A 12610-nucleotide genomic window follows, 5' to 3' on the forward strand; every position below is an offset into this window, starting at 1 on the left:
TACCTATACAAGCAGTATTTGCAAACAGACAGATTCTCCTATGTATTGTGTTGTATTTCTCCAATTTTAGCTATAGGTTCCCCACAGGAATATTTTGAATGGCTACAAGTGTGCCAGCACGTGTTCATATATGTTTGCAGTATTGTCGTCTCAATCGGCTCCATTTCAAATCGTTACCGTCCACGAGCATTTCATTCATGTCGTCAGCTATCCTACATGTCTGCCTGGTAAGCTACGCGTTGTGGCTTGGGTTCGAACCCGGCCATAGATAGATTTCGCTTGTGCAAGCCAAAAAGGTCCGGCTGTTTTTGGGTCACAAGGGGTTCCCTCTCGTTGTATTACGGCATAGATGCGTATATATGCTGCAGATACCACTGCGACGCCGCATAGACTTTCAAGCGATGGCGGTTCCGATTAGCTACACCGTGTATAGACGTCGCACACTATCATCATGTTAAGTCTTCGGTCTAGAACAATCGAATTTACGTTAACAACATTATTAGAACCCCACTTAATGTAAACCAGTTTGTTACTGATTGTGGACTGCTGATAGCAACGACGATTTAGTACGCGTGTAGCGTCACAGCCATAGTAGGTTACAATGAACATTGGTTTTCCAAATGGAGCCATTATCCAACTAGTTTTCCCCCTGCTGCTGCTACTGCCGTTGTTGCTGGGTCTGCCCTGCGGCGCGACGCGGTGCTATGCTATCCACCATAGATCCTATTAGTGCCCGTCAATACCGCTCCTCTTTCCGGTCGCCTATAGCCACGTCGGCTCGCGCTCTAATCTGTATAATATCCTTATCAGCAGCATCTGTCACTAAATTCTGATCGGTAATAATCAACGAAGCTTTTATTATTTTGGCAGTTCCAAAAAAAAATCAGTGTTTCCATAGTTGAGTCGCTGAACTAATTCTGGACTATCAGAATTATCCATTTAAAATGAATAAGCGGACATTTAATGACCTAATTAGATGATTGGTTTGCCTCAAAGCAATCATCGATCGGGCACCATATGATAATCCCATATGTGCAATAATTACCGTTTATTATAAGACCCAGTTACGCTTTGCCCCTCCCCTCTGTTCAGGTACCTGGCTGGCCCAGGTCAATTTGTACCAAGCAAGGGCGGCAACTTTCCGAGAAGCACGCTACGCATATGTAGTGTATCTCGCCGTGTCGTGCGGCCATAATTGTCTTTGACTGTGGACGCTGGTTATCATTGTCATTGATGCTAGACGTGTTCAATGGCACGACCAATAAATCGTACCTAACTGTTTAAGGGCTAAAGGATGCGGAAAGCTGATACAAGTTAACTCCCAATCGTGTCGGACAGTATTGTTATTATTGCTGCTACAACAACAGTCGCTGTGAGGCAAAATGAGATCGGGGGGGGGGGGGGGCTTGCATCTTCATGCGAAATCGCAACGACTGTGGTGACTCTGTTATCGTTCGAAGCGCGGATAGATCGAAGTCGCTGCTTAAGAAGTTACAACTTTTCAAGTTACAACAAACAGTATGAAATAACACATGTCTAAATCGCCCTTCAAACGTGGACCAAAGCAGGCTTCGTAACCCTCGATATCATCAATTAATTAACGCGTACTTACACAATGCTAAAGTTGCGAGTCGAAACGTATGTAGCCTGGCTTTTTTCCCATACTACAGGGCTAAGTGAGATTCATATAATTCTTAACGAAAGAACACCGAGTCAACTGTGCCGTGTAGATGCTAGCTAGTTTGTTACATTAATGGTCCGCTGTCTTCTACCGTTCGCTACGAATCGCAACTACAATCTGGCCAGCGTCCGCACAGCATCGTCTTGTTATCGCTAACACTGCAGCGGCTAGTGCTGTTCTCCTTTTAGCCATAATCACCAAATATGATAGCTACATCTCCGAACGCTGCGGAGTAGCAAACCGCCGTAGGGACCAGCCGGAATATAACACGGGAACTGCAAGTTCCTTGTACTTTCTCAGAGCCCACTCCGTCGTTCCTGTGTTATCGTCGTCGTGAGTATCGTTGGTGTGAGCTCTGCTACCGCGGCCAGAGGTACCGCCGTTCAGGTCTCACATAAAAGTACGATTTTTGCTCATTGTCGCTGCGGAGTGCTCACGTCCGTCCGCTCGTTCGTCAGTCCGTCTGTCTGTCTGTCGTCAGACGCTTTCAGCAGCAGCAGCAGCAGCGGGCACAACGGCGCGCGTTCATCGTCGCCTCGAAAAAAGCGCTATCGACCTCACCCCACGTAGCGTTCGGCCCGGCGTCCATGGTTGCAGAAGAGTCAACCCGTTATTGTCACCTTAGCAACACCGACATCAACGACAGTACGATTAGCAGAAGTAACAGCAACTAACGACCGACGAAATTTGTGCTTGTTGATTCCCATAATTTTAAGATGAAAAATCACAACAGCTTTTTCTCTCACTCTGATGATTGGAGCGCCCGCTGGGTCCGCTTTCTAGTTTTCGCCGTAACGGTGACTTTCGCTTTTCTCGTTAGTTTGCGACACACAAAAATAGTGCTTACTCGGCTTACCGCTAGTTAGGATATCTCTGTTGATCTTGCAGCTGTTCCTACTACGATAACGGCGATTGCCGTTGTTCGCACCGTGTCCTTCAGAAGGGCGCCTATGATTCGGTTACCCCTCACGGCCAAACCTTTATCCATGCCATTCTTTTGACAGGCTCCACTGGCGCGGCAAAAGCATATTTCAACTATTCTCTGCCGCGAGGGCACACGCCCATTTATTACATATTTATTTTAATATAATCAAGCTATTTTTATCGGTCATGATACCTGTGGTCCTAAGTACGCGTTATATATACATACATATATGCGTGTTTATAAATGGAAGCCGACATTGTGATCGTTTTTTCAGATAAGTTGTTTTCGATGGGTCAACCTTTCCTAGTGCTTGTTGTTGCCTTTCGAGGCAATACAATAGCGTCTAATGTCAAGTACACGGTGAGACCGCTTCAAAATGACTCTTACCAGAGTTTCGTGCTACCAGCTAGCATTACCTTAAACACAAAACAAACATATTTCACTTGCAGCAAATTCACTAAATATTGGAGGTAAATTTTACTCTAGGTCACATTATATCCGCGGCAAGACAGATCATGCCTTCTTCCATTAGGAAGTAGTAAACCCTAATGAAAACGGTGTGACATTTAGTCGGTGTCATTAACGCGCACAGAACATCAGCCATTGTTTATAAATAATGTCTTGATCCCCGTCCTTGTTTATTCGTATATTGTATTACAAAATGATTGATTACCAGGCCCACCTCTCTCTCGCTCTCGTTCTCCTTCTCTATATATCAGGTGCTATTGTTTAGAAACGGGCTACCGGTAGTGACTCGGTTCGAGCTGTGACTTCACCTTGGCCTACTTGGCAGTCGAAATACAGGAAGGTACTAGAGAAGATGGTTATCTATACGCGGCATTACTGCGCTCCTGATTGAGTGTTCTTTTTCTTTGCTTATACAAGTTATTAAATTGATTTAAGAATTACTATATCCTGTTGTGTTATTATTGCTAGATGTAATATTTTTAACGAACGAATCTATTTTACCCGACAACATATCGTGTGCTACCGACCTTTCGCCCAGAGCAAAATATGTCACAGCCAATTCTATAAATAGATACTGTACCAATATAGTTATCGAAGTTAACTCAATTCATAAAGTTTGTGCAGTGATGACTCGCTTTGTATGATTCTGTTAACCCAAACGTTTCTTACATCTATTGAAATGTATCCTATATTATTCCTTTTGCATCATCAACGAATAAGCCTGAAGCTTTTCTTACTGGCAAATGTAAACGAAAACACACAATATATACAGAAATTGTCATAGTACATAATGTCGATATGGCACAGAACGATAACGGGCTCCTATGGAGTTCACTAGCGACAATCTCTAACTCGTGTTCGTTAAATGACAGAACCAATTTCTCAGTCCTGTTCAGGCAAGACACGTTCCAGTGTAAACTGAAATGAAAAAATACCATTGTTGTCATCATTTATTCGTTCGGTCCACATTTTGTCCAGCTGCTGGCTCCCTGTCTATTTCTGAACGAAGTTTTTTCTATAATACCTCAATCAATGTCTTCTTCCATAACATCCCATGTTTCCTGGCCTGCGTGACGATCGTGACGACGCAACGGTAGCGGCCGCACAATTGCACACCTAGCAACGTTCCAATCAGTGACTCGACCAGCCTGCAGGACACAGCGTTAAGTTTCTGTTGTTGAAGATGTTGCCGTCGCTGCAATCGTTACGGCTGCTGCTGCTGCTGCTAATGCTACTACCTCTTCACCGGTTGCTTTCCATCTTATCTTGACGACTTCCACCTCAACAGTCGTCGTTTCGTCCTATTTACTCTGACCGCGGACAAGCGTTTTTCAACAGCTTCAGTCGCAGCGGCAGTGGAGATGAAGCTGCGAAAAAGCTGTGCGACTCCCGACTATTAGCGTCGGCCGGCCGGCTTGACTCGTGTCGAGCAGAACCGCCCCGGCTAGAGACACAGACGGGGGACCGGAGGAGAGCAGGGCTGTGCTTCTAGCACATCCGTTTCCCTGAAGGTTTCGCCGTTATTTGAACCCAGGTCTCACCTACCTCCCGCCGCCCGCGCGATCAGTTCGGTAAGTCAAAGAAGATATTCTGATGGTAGAGCCGCAGCAAACCCTCGACATTTTCATGCGTCCCGCGGGTCATCGCAATAGCCTGATGGTCGGTCCGAACGCCGTGCTAACCCACACAGCAGCAGCGACAGTAACAAGGTAGTTTTTGAGTTGTTTAACCGAAATGCTCGTTTTTTTCTCAGCTTCAATGTTGCTACTGAGCGGATAGCTACGGACAGATAGCCACTGAACAGGGGTAGGGCCAGAGTTAGTATTGCAAGTAGCTGACCGTGTTACTTGTGCCTGATGAGAATGTTTATGGACTGAGTAAAAATGGGAAGTGGACAAGTGTAATGATCGGATGTTTACTGCTATTGATTAACATGGTCGTATAATTGATATCGGTACGTTTGTTTAGGGCTGCAAAATTAGATACTTACTTTTCCTTCAGTTTACTTACTTGATTTTTGCTACAAGATATCGAAATTGCTATAGTTCAGTCGACTAAGCCCAGCTGAACGAGGGCATCGAACATCTAGTGAATGTTTAGACGCGTATAGTGGACGAGAAAAAGTTAGCTAAATGGGTATCGAATACCATCTTGAGACGAAATGATCGAACAAATTGAATTTTCAATGGCTTTTCTCCGCTTCCCGTAGCCCCGTCGTCGATGCCAGCTCTTGCTGACGTCAACGCTCTATCGAAAAAAATCTAAATCGCTTTTAAAATATGGCTTCTTAACTTATGCTTGCCAGCTTACGTATTACGTGTCTGCAATGCTCGAACCTCTAGACAGAAACTGAATTGACAACAAACAGAATAGGAAAGCAACAACAAACAACCCGAACAACGACAATTGTTGACCATCATCGGCGACGACGACAGTATCACTATCACTGCAACATATGAAAATACGTCACTAATAGGTATAACTGAACGTAATGACAGCATATATTTATGATACGTTCGCTGGTTAATAGCTGTTTGGTTAACGATTGATATTTTCCGTTGTCGTGGTCAGCCAGCTTGCAGCTGTGAGCACGCGGAGTTACGACACAATCACTGGCCACCTTTGTGACAATAAGCTGATTACGTTATGCCGTGATGTCTCCGGTCGGCACGTAAGCATCAAGCAACCGACAGCGTCAGCAGCCACCGAAACGCAGAAAGGATCCGACATATTCTTCAGCGGTCGGATGAACGAAAACCCTTCTTCGAACAATGTACCAGGGTCACACTAGCTTCAACAGGGAATATCGCTTGATTGTATGGTGATTATCCGTATGGCTAGCACTGGCGATAAAATAACATCGACCCGGTGTTTCGCTTCTCGTGTTTAGTTGCTTGTACTATTTCAATAACGAGCGATGATAAGAGAAAAGCTGTGAGACAGAAAATGGCTTCCGCACCAAAGAGAGCAGACATCTGTCCGTTGGTCGGTCGGCTGAATTACGGACTGCCGCAGCCAGAAGTATCGCGCGACAACTTTTGCGGTTAGATCTTATTGTACTGTCGATTAATTATAAGGTTATTGTCATCGGGCTAATTACAAAGTGACCCTACACTATGTATGTATCCCGATCCAATTCCTGATTAGAAGATGACACTTTTATATATAATAAAAGATGAAACAGTAAATACGTCGTGCAAATGTTAGAAATACAGTGAAGTGTACGGGCATCGCATACTAATAGATGATATTTGGCGATCTTATCTAAACGTATACTGTGTTCCCATTTGAAAAACTATGGCAACGTCCGGAATTACTCATAAATTACTTAGTAATGGATTAGCCCATTCGAGATATTTTCGAAAAGGTATAAAACAACTCATTATTGTTTGTCTTCACGGGACAAATGCTCGTGGCAAACCTGCAAAACTGTAGTAATACTGGTTACGATAACCCCTGAACAGAAAACACACTTTTTAGGTTCCGTAACATATTTTTCAAGTATAATTGAACCATTTAATTATGCAAATTGTTTGTTTATAATAGCTAGCTTAGCGGGTTCCAAGTTATACACAAAACTGCGTTGATGATACAGTTTTGGCTTTTAACTTATCTTTGTTTTTGGTACCACTCGTCTGCGCTCTTCTGCGCTGCAGGTCTAACCTAAAATACTTTAGAGATTTTTAATAATCTCAAAAATGCGTTTGTGTAGATAATCTGAAGAACTCCTGAAGCCGACGTAAGGACTCTCAGACCGATGCTATGTTACTCATGGCGAACGTAATGATAATGGGCTTCACGATCGAAATTCAAGAATGTCATGCGAATCCTGTATCAGTTCATCGACCAAAAAAACGTGTCGTCGAAGACCGGTAGGCGTTCGCGTAACAACGTGTGTACGTGAAATACAATAATAACAAACCAACAATGGCACAATGAATTTACCAATGGTCAAGCGAACGCGACCGTGCGCGTACGGCTAATGGGTTAAAACGCTATATAAACGGGTATCTCCTCCGTGTCGAATGCGCGCATGTGCATAATGTTTTGCGGAGAAGAAACAGCCGAAATTGTTGACAGAAAGAAGTTGCATTTGAGTGTTCACGATCCTCAAATAGCGAATCGTTAGGTTAGCACGCAAAATGCCCCCTTTTTTTTTACAATGTTTGTTCATTTTTTCTGTTCAGAAGTCTTTCCGTCTCATAAACCATAAACGTGTCATGGTGCAATGGGTGAAATCTAATCTCGAGCGAAGCCTCTAAAGGTCAATGTTCCCGGTTAAAAAAACAAATTCAACACCTACCCCATCTAAGGTCTACAGAATTTACTTCATAATTAAAAGCCTGAATGCCCTATCAGCTGGATAAAGACGAAAGAAGGAAACACGGCTTTGCAGTATACTTCAGCATCCTCTCTTTCCTCACCGCGTCGTTCTATGTTTACTTAAAGCACATAAAGCAAATAGTAGCCTGAGAAAATACCCCTTAGCCAGATCTCCATCGCAAAAAGACTATAATTTATGTTTAGTGGAAGCGAAAGGGTTTTATATATTCTAAAATGCTTGAGAAAAATAAAGTAATCAAACAGGATACGCATGTGGCTCGGAACCATCGAGCGACTGAGGCTATCTAGCTGAGATGGTCTGATAAACTAGGCATAGTCTTCCTTCTCTACAACAATGCCAGACCTTACGTGGTCTGATGCGGTCGTTGAAGCATCTGTGCGAGGACTTGAGCACGAAGGTTTTATTGCACATACTACATTCACAAGGGTTCGTGCCTACAAACTACCACCTGTGCCAAATTAAATCTGTGATAATATATTTGATAGTAAAGGTACTTTAAGAAAAAGAGTAGACAAATTCTCCGATACCAGACCTATCTCTGATCAAACCTAGCAAGGAAATTGGTTAGGATATGCGAAGAAATCGTGGCAAATATTCGTATGAATGAGACAAATTCCACGTTGGAATCTGAGCAAAATGCGGCGTCTTTTTCACTGAAAAAGAAAAGCCATCACTAATAATTGTACAATTATTATTATATAAAGAGATAGCTTTAAGAAATCCTTTACAACACGATCTATTTCTATTTTTTTTTTCTACTATTATAGATAGACTTTTGAGCATCGAGCGTTATCAGGGGAGATCCTAGTTGGACGAACAGAAGCGTTGCAAGTTATATTTCGATGGTGCCGTAATTAACAACGGTGGCCATGAATCTTACTGAATAGTTGTAACTTACTGGCGTGTCAATAATATAACGTAATAATAGTATAATGAAAATATAATAACAATAAAGTAATGAATAGTAACTGGTTAGTTATAAGCATGTCTTGATTGAGCTGTTATTGATGACGGTGCTGTTGTCTCATAATTTAGTTACAAAGCTGAAGGGTAGCTGGACCGAACTGTGAATGGCCAGGTGGTATGACAACATGATCAACGACAGCACCATATAAGACGCTTTATTAACTAGCAATATAAATGACGCTTGCTTAAATCGATCCATTATATCTTGGCTGAGATAGCTTGCGGACGGACACTAGTTGGCAGGTGACAAAACTAGACAACCTGCACTCATAGGACAATCTTCTTTCAACACGGATATGTGGGAAAAGCGTAATTTCTGTTCTTAAAACCACGGTATAAGTAATCTGTGACGACTTCGCTTTGCGCATAGGGTATCATTTAGTTCGCAGGTTCCGAAGGGATGCCGATGTAATCGATTCTTTGTATGATCAATATGATTATCTAGCAGGATCAGATCCGATATGTAGGCTACGTATGGCCTTTGCGATTTCTAATTTTATACTGCTTGATTGATGCATAAAGCAGTCATATAATAACTTGACACGCTGATAGATGTTTCAATTGGAGCCAGCCCATTTTTTTTACCAATATATTGAATGAGTTCGCTGTTCAATTACTTAGCTAATTTTACTAATTTTTTAGGCATAAGGTTGCCACGATCCATAAAAGAAAAAATTCTGGTAAAAGCGGATAGAAATCATACAGTTAATTATCCGAGCTATCGATACAATCTCAATCTATTTGGGTCTCTTGATCGCCTTTTATCTGGGGCGTCTAAAACCACAAAGTATTCCACTCAGAGCTCCTATGAGGCACTATACAGTGTGACCATTTATTATTGGAATAATTATGGTCCTCGTCGTTGACGGAACAATTACTTGTCTTATTTATTTCAGTAATTACTCCAGATTGCGTTTTCATATCTAATAGTTCGTTATTATTATACCTCAATAGCAGCTCCTCTAGATCCTAAAAGTAAGCTATTTCAGTTTCTCATGTTGAGGGAAAGTCAAACCGCATACCTTGTCCTTAGAACATTTACAAGAAGGCAAAGAGATACAAGTTCTAGCTGCCCGTTGAGCGCATATATAGCACACGCCTTCCTGACAATAAGCCCTGTTCTTAATTCTTGGCCCTTTTCGGTGAATTCCTGCGAGAACTTCCGGCAGGAATCTATTCAAAAGAATATAGGGACTAAAGTAGGGGCAGTTTGATTAAAAACAAACCTCTTCAGGACAAAATGGCAAGCTTTTTCTTTTTGTTAAATAATTCTACGCGGGCTGTTATTTTGTTATTCGATCCTGAACTGGGTCGAAATTAATAACCATCAACGGAGCGTTCAGTACGGTGCTCTTTCTAACGAGAATCCTTGTTAGTCATAATGGAAACTTTTTAACGAGTTGCATAAACATGCACTGTGTATTACTACACATAAGTTTGATACTTCGAGCTTAAGTTCGCTTGGCTCATTTTTATTCTAACTGATAGTTCCCACTAACTGGATAATTGGCAATTGGCAATGCCGGCAAAGAAGCCCTCATCCCCTGCCGTAAGCCCCGTTCCTTCATAGATACACGCTGAGCTAACTGTGCTTAGAGTAAGAGAACTGCGAAAACTTGAAAATCAAATTGCGTTGATTCGTCCATCCGTTTGCCCATTTGGGTGTGTGCATGTCTGCTAGTCAATCAGACTGCTTTTTTGCACCATACACGAAAGGACAGTTATTTACATACGCACATATATACATATATATATATATATATATATATATATATATATATATATATATATATATATATATGGAAAATACATGCATATATGCCGACTCTATTCCGCTCTGGTTGGTTGTTTTTCGCGTTACTAGCTTGTCCATTATTCCGCACATGTACAGCTACAGCAGCGGTCGTACTAACAATGACCGAAGCGCTAACCCCTTCCATGCGTGTACAATCGGAGGATGCGCGTCTGGTGCCGAAATTCGCGTCGGCAACGGAACAGACCAAACATTAGTATAAACCGCGGTGCTTAAAGGATTAGAAAGCTGCACGCGACTTTCCAATACGTCCGCGACAAAGACGCGGTACCAAATGCAGCGTAAAAATTCATGCACCCTGTTGCCTGTAGCGTGGTAGTAGTTGCAGCGAAAAATCAATATTTCTAAACTAGTCTGTATAAAGAAAAATTTCAAATACCAAGTGTTACCGATACATTGACCACAAACAACAACTAACTAATAGCAGGGGTGCTCGTTCTCAGCAACAACAGTAACAAGATCCAACACCAAAATAACACTGGCGACAGTTAAAAGCGAAATTGCAATCGAAAAAAATCGCCAATAAAAATAACGTACTCGTTAGGTTAAGTCAGATTTATTGACGTGCAACAACAATACGATCCAAAAAGGGACCATTTCTACTACCGCCATTGCTACACTATGAATATACTTAGATTTTGTTAAAGTTGCACAAATATATGAAAAATATTATGGTTACTGTTGCTTGGCGTTTGTTAGCTGTTAAAAAAAAATCTTATCCCGCTACTCGACTCTAGAACCCAACGCAAACCATTTGCCGCTTACCGGTGCGAATTTCATTTTAAAAAACAGTTGACGTCGCCGTAGGTTTCACCGCGACAGCTGAAGCGTCTCTAAAACGGGCTGATTTTATGATTATTGCTTCCAAAGGCCCATACGTTAGCTTTGCTATGAATGGGCCTATTTGTGATAGCAGGGACTGTTGTTGTGGATGATGATTGTGGTTACTGCGCCTTCATTTAGCTAAATGAAGGTGCTTAACGTGGACTGAAGGGTTTATTTATATCGGGATAGTCTCCTCAAACTATCGGAACATTTATCATAGGATACAGATAAACAAGTGATGAACTAGCCGATATTAGATCATCATAGAAGAATCATATCTATTTAGCAGCATGTCTTTGTGAACTGTGAACGTTCTATGGCGTTACTCGAATCGGATGACGGTGGGAGAGGCTCTTTCTTATGACCCCATTTATCTGTGTTAGTCATGTATATCGTAATCAAGATTTAGAGAATATTCATTTATGCTTTTATCGTAAAAATCGACTACCTGTCTATCTATCGGCGCATTAGATTAATGAAGCGAATAGTTTTTTTTTTTTTTTTTTTTTAGCCGAGCCTCAAACTGGTCCTATTAGTCCAATATTACTTGTAGTCAAATAAGTTATAGTTATCAAACGCGCATGTGCTGTCATTGTTGTGTGGTCTATAGTAGCACGTTTCGTAATGTTACGCACAAACAACAGGCTAGATCTGTACGCCAAAGGTACGCAGACGAACCTCTGAGCATTTTCACCCAGTGCTTTAGTCTCATCCGAATTCTACTAATCCTGTTTAATACAGTGCACCATGTCAAATAGCACGACGCCAAATTTTTATGTACTGGTTGAGCTGCCACAAACTAGACGTTAAGAAAACGCAACATAATCCAATATCACACGCCAACAGAAAAATACAGAGTAACGTTGTGAACGAATCTAGCATATAGCAGCTATTGGCTGAAAATCCCCTAGTTTGCAGTAAATACCTCTGCCGTCTATCGCAATACTTATGCTTCTGCCCTGATTTGTATCTAGTACATTGTAGTTCGACGCTCACTTTTTCAGACTCCTCTCGAGTGTGGATGAAAAGTTAGCAGTTTATTCGGTGCGGCGGAACTCGACTATGTCGAAGCAACGATAACGGCAGCAGCGACCGTTTGTATTCTGCAAGCTATGGAAAAGTCGCCCGTTTATTTGACAAGACGTAGACCCAGCAGCTTTACGTTTCAGAATCACTTGCCACAACCGTGTGACGACTGGCGTCAAGCTCGTCGGATACTTTGCTGTTCACATAGAATATTAATTTTATTTATAGACGATATTTAAGCCGTTCGACATCACTTCAGACGGCTGGGTCCCAGCACCCCAGCAACGACGTGTGCCTATGCCCGGCTCTGAACCCAGACTTCTTTAAATTTACCAGGCGAAATCGCTTCCGACTGCACAATCACGAGGACATCAAGTGGGAATTTGACTATTTCGATAGTGTGTCAACATACATTTTCATTAGGAAAAGAGGACCGTTTTTAATGTTCACTTCTACTAGAAGCTTCTGCTTGGCAAATTGTTTCCCTTACTTCCCTATAAAATCGTGTAATTTACTTACGCAATGCGATACGGCGACAAAGGAAAAATTCATATATATATA

At 42.0% G+C, this 12610-nt stretch overlaps 2 protein-coding genes and 1 long non-coding RNA gene across 8 annotated transcripts in view; 1 reads left to right on the plus strand and 2 right to left on the minus strand.

The window, feature by feature from the left end:
• Positions 1 to 12610, minus strand: part of mwh (multiple wing hairs) — a 169094-nt gene that overhangs the window by 128117 nt on the left and 28367 nt on the right. The window lies entirely within an intron of this gene.
• LOC147756976 (uncharacterized) lies at positions 1411 to 8382 on the plus strand. 2 transcript variants are annotated; one of them, XR_015322804.1, is made up of 3 exons: positions 1411 to 4783; positions 5646 to 6117; positions 6787 to 8382. XR_015322804.1 is itself a non-coding variant. In XM_086982315.1 (2 exons), exons 1-2 carry the CDS (start codon positions 4668 to 4670, stop codon positions 5863 to 5865), a joined length of 336 nt encoding a protein of 111 aa, XP_086838441.1. In that variant the 5' UTR covers positions 1411 to 4667; the 3' UTR covers positions 5866 to 8382. The 2 variants fall into 2 exon arrangements, 1 of the variants encoding a protein (XP_086838441.1); XM_086982315.1 differs by having other exon boundaries at positions 5646 to 8382.
• Positions 10212 to 12610, minus strand: part of LOC147756977 (uncharacterized) — a 6337-nt gene continuing 3938 nt past the window's right edge. Inside the window, exon 3 of the long non-coding RNA XR_015322825.1 lies at positions 10212 to 12245. This is a non-coding gene — a long non-coding RNA (uncharacterized LOC147756977). The remainder of the gene's footprint in view (positions 12246 to 12610) is intronic.

The sequence above is a fragment of the Varroa destructor genome, unplaced genomic scaffold (genome assembly GCF_002443255.2).
Source record: "Varroa destructor unplaced genomic scaffold, Vdes_3.0 BEIS01000003.1, whole genome shotgun sequence".
In the NCBI taxonomy this organism is placed as follows: Eukaryota; Metazoa; Arthropoda; class Arachnida; order Mesostigmata; family Varroidae; genus Varroa; species Varroa destructor.

Bases quoted from the DNA above. Each gene is read 5' to 3' on its own strand.
- LOC147756976 (XM_086982315.1), top strand. From the start codon at position 4,668: ATGGTAGAGCCGCAGCAAACCCTCGACATTTTCATGCGTCCCGCGGGT. The intron at 4,784-5,645 runs GTAGTTTTTGAG...TGTCGTGGTCAG, and splicing joins GCAGCAGCGACAGTAACAAG to CCAGCTTGCAGCTGTGAGCA.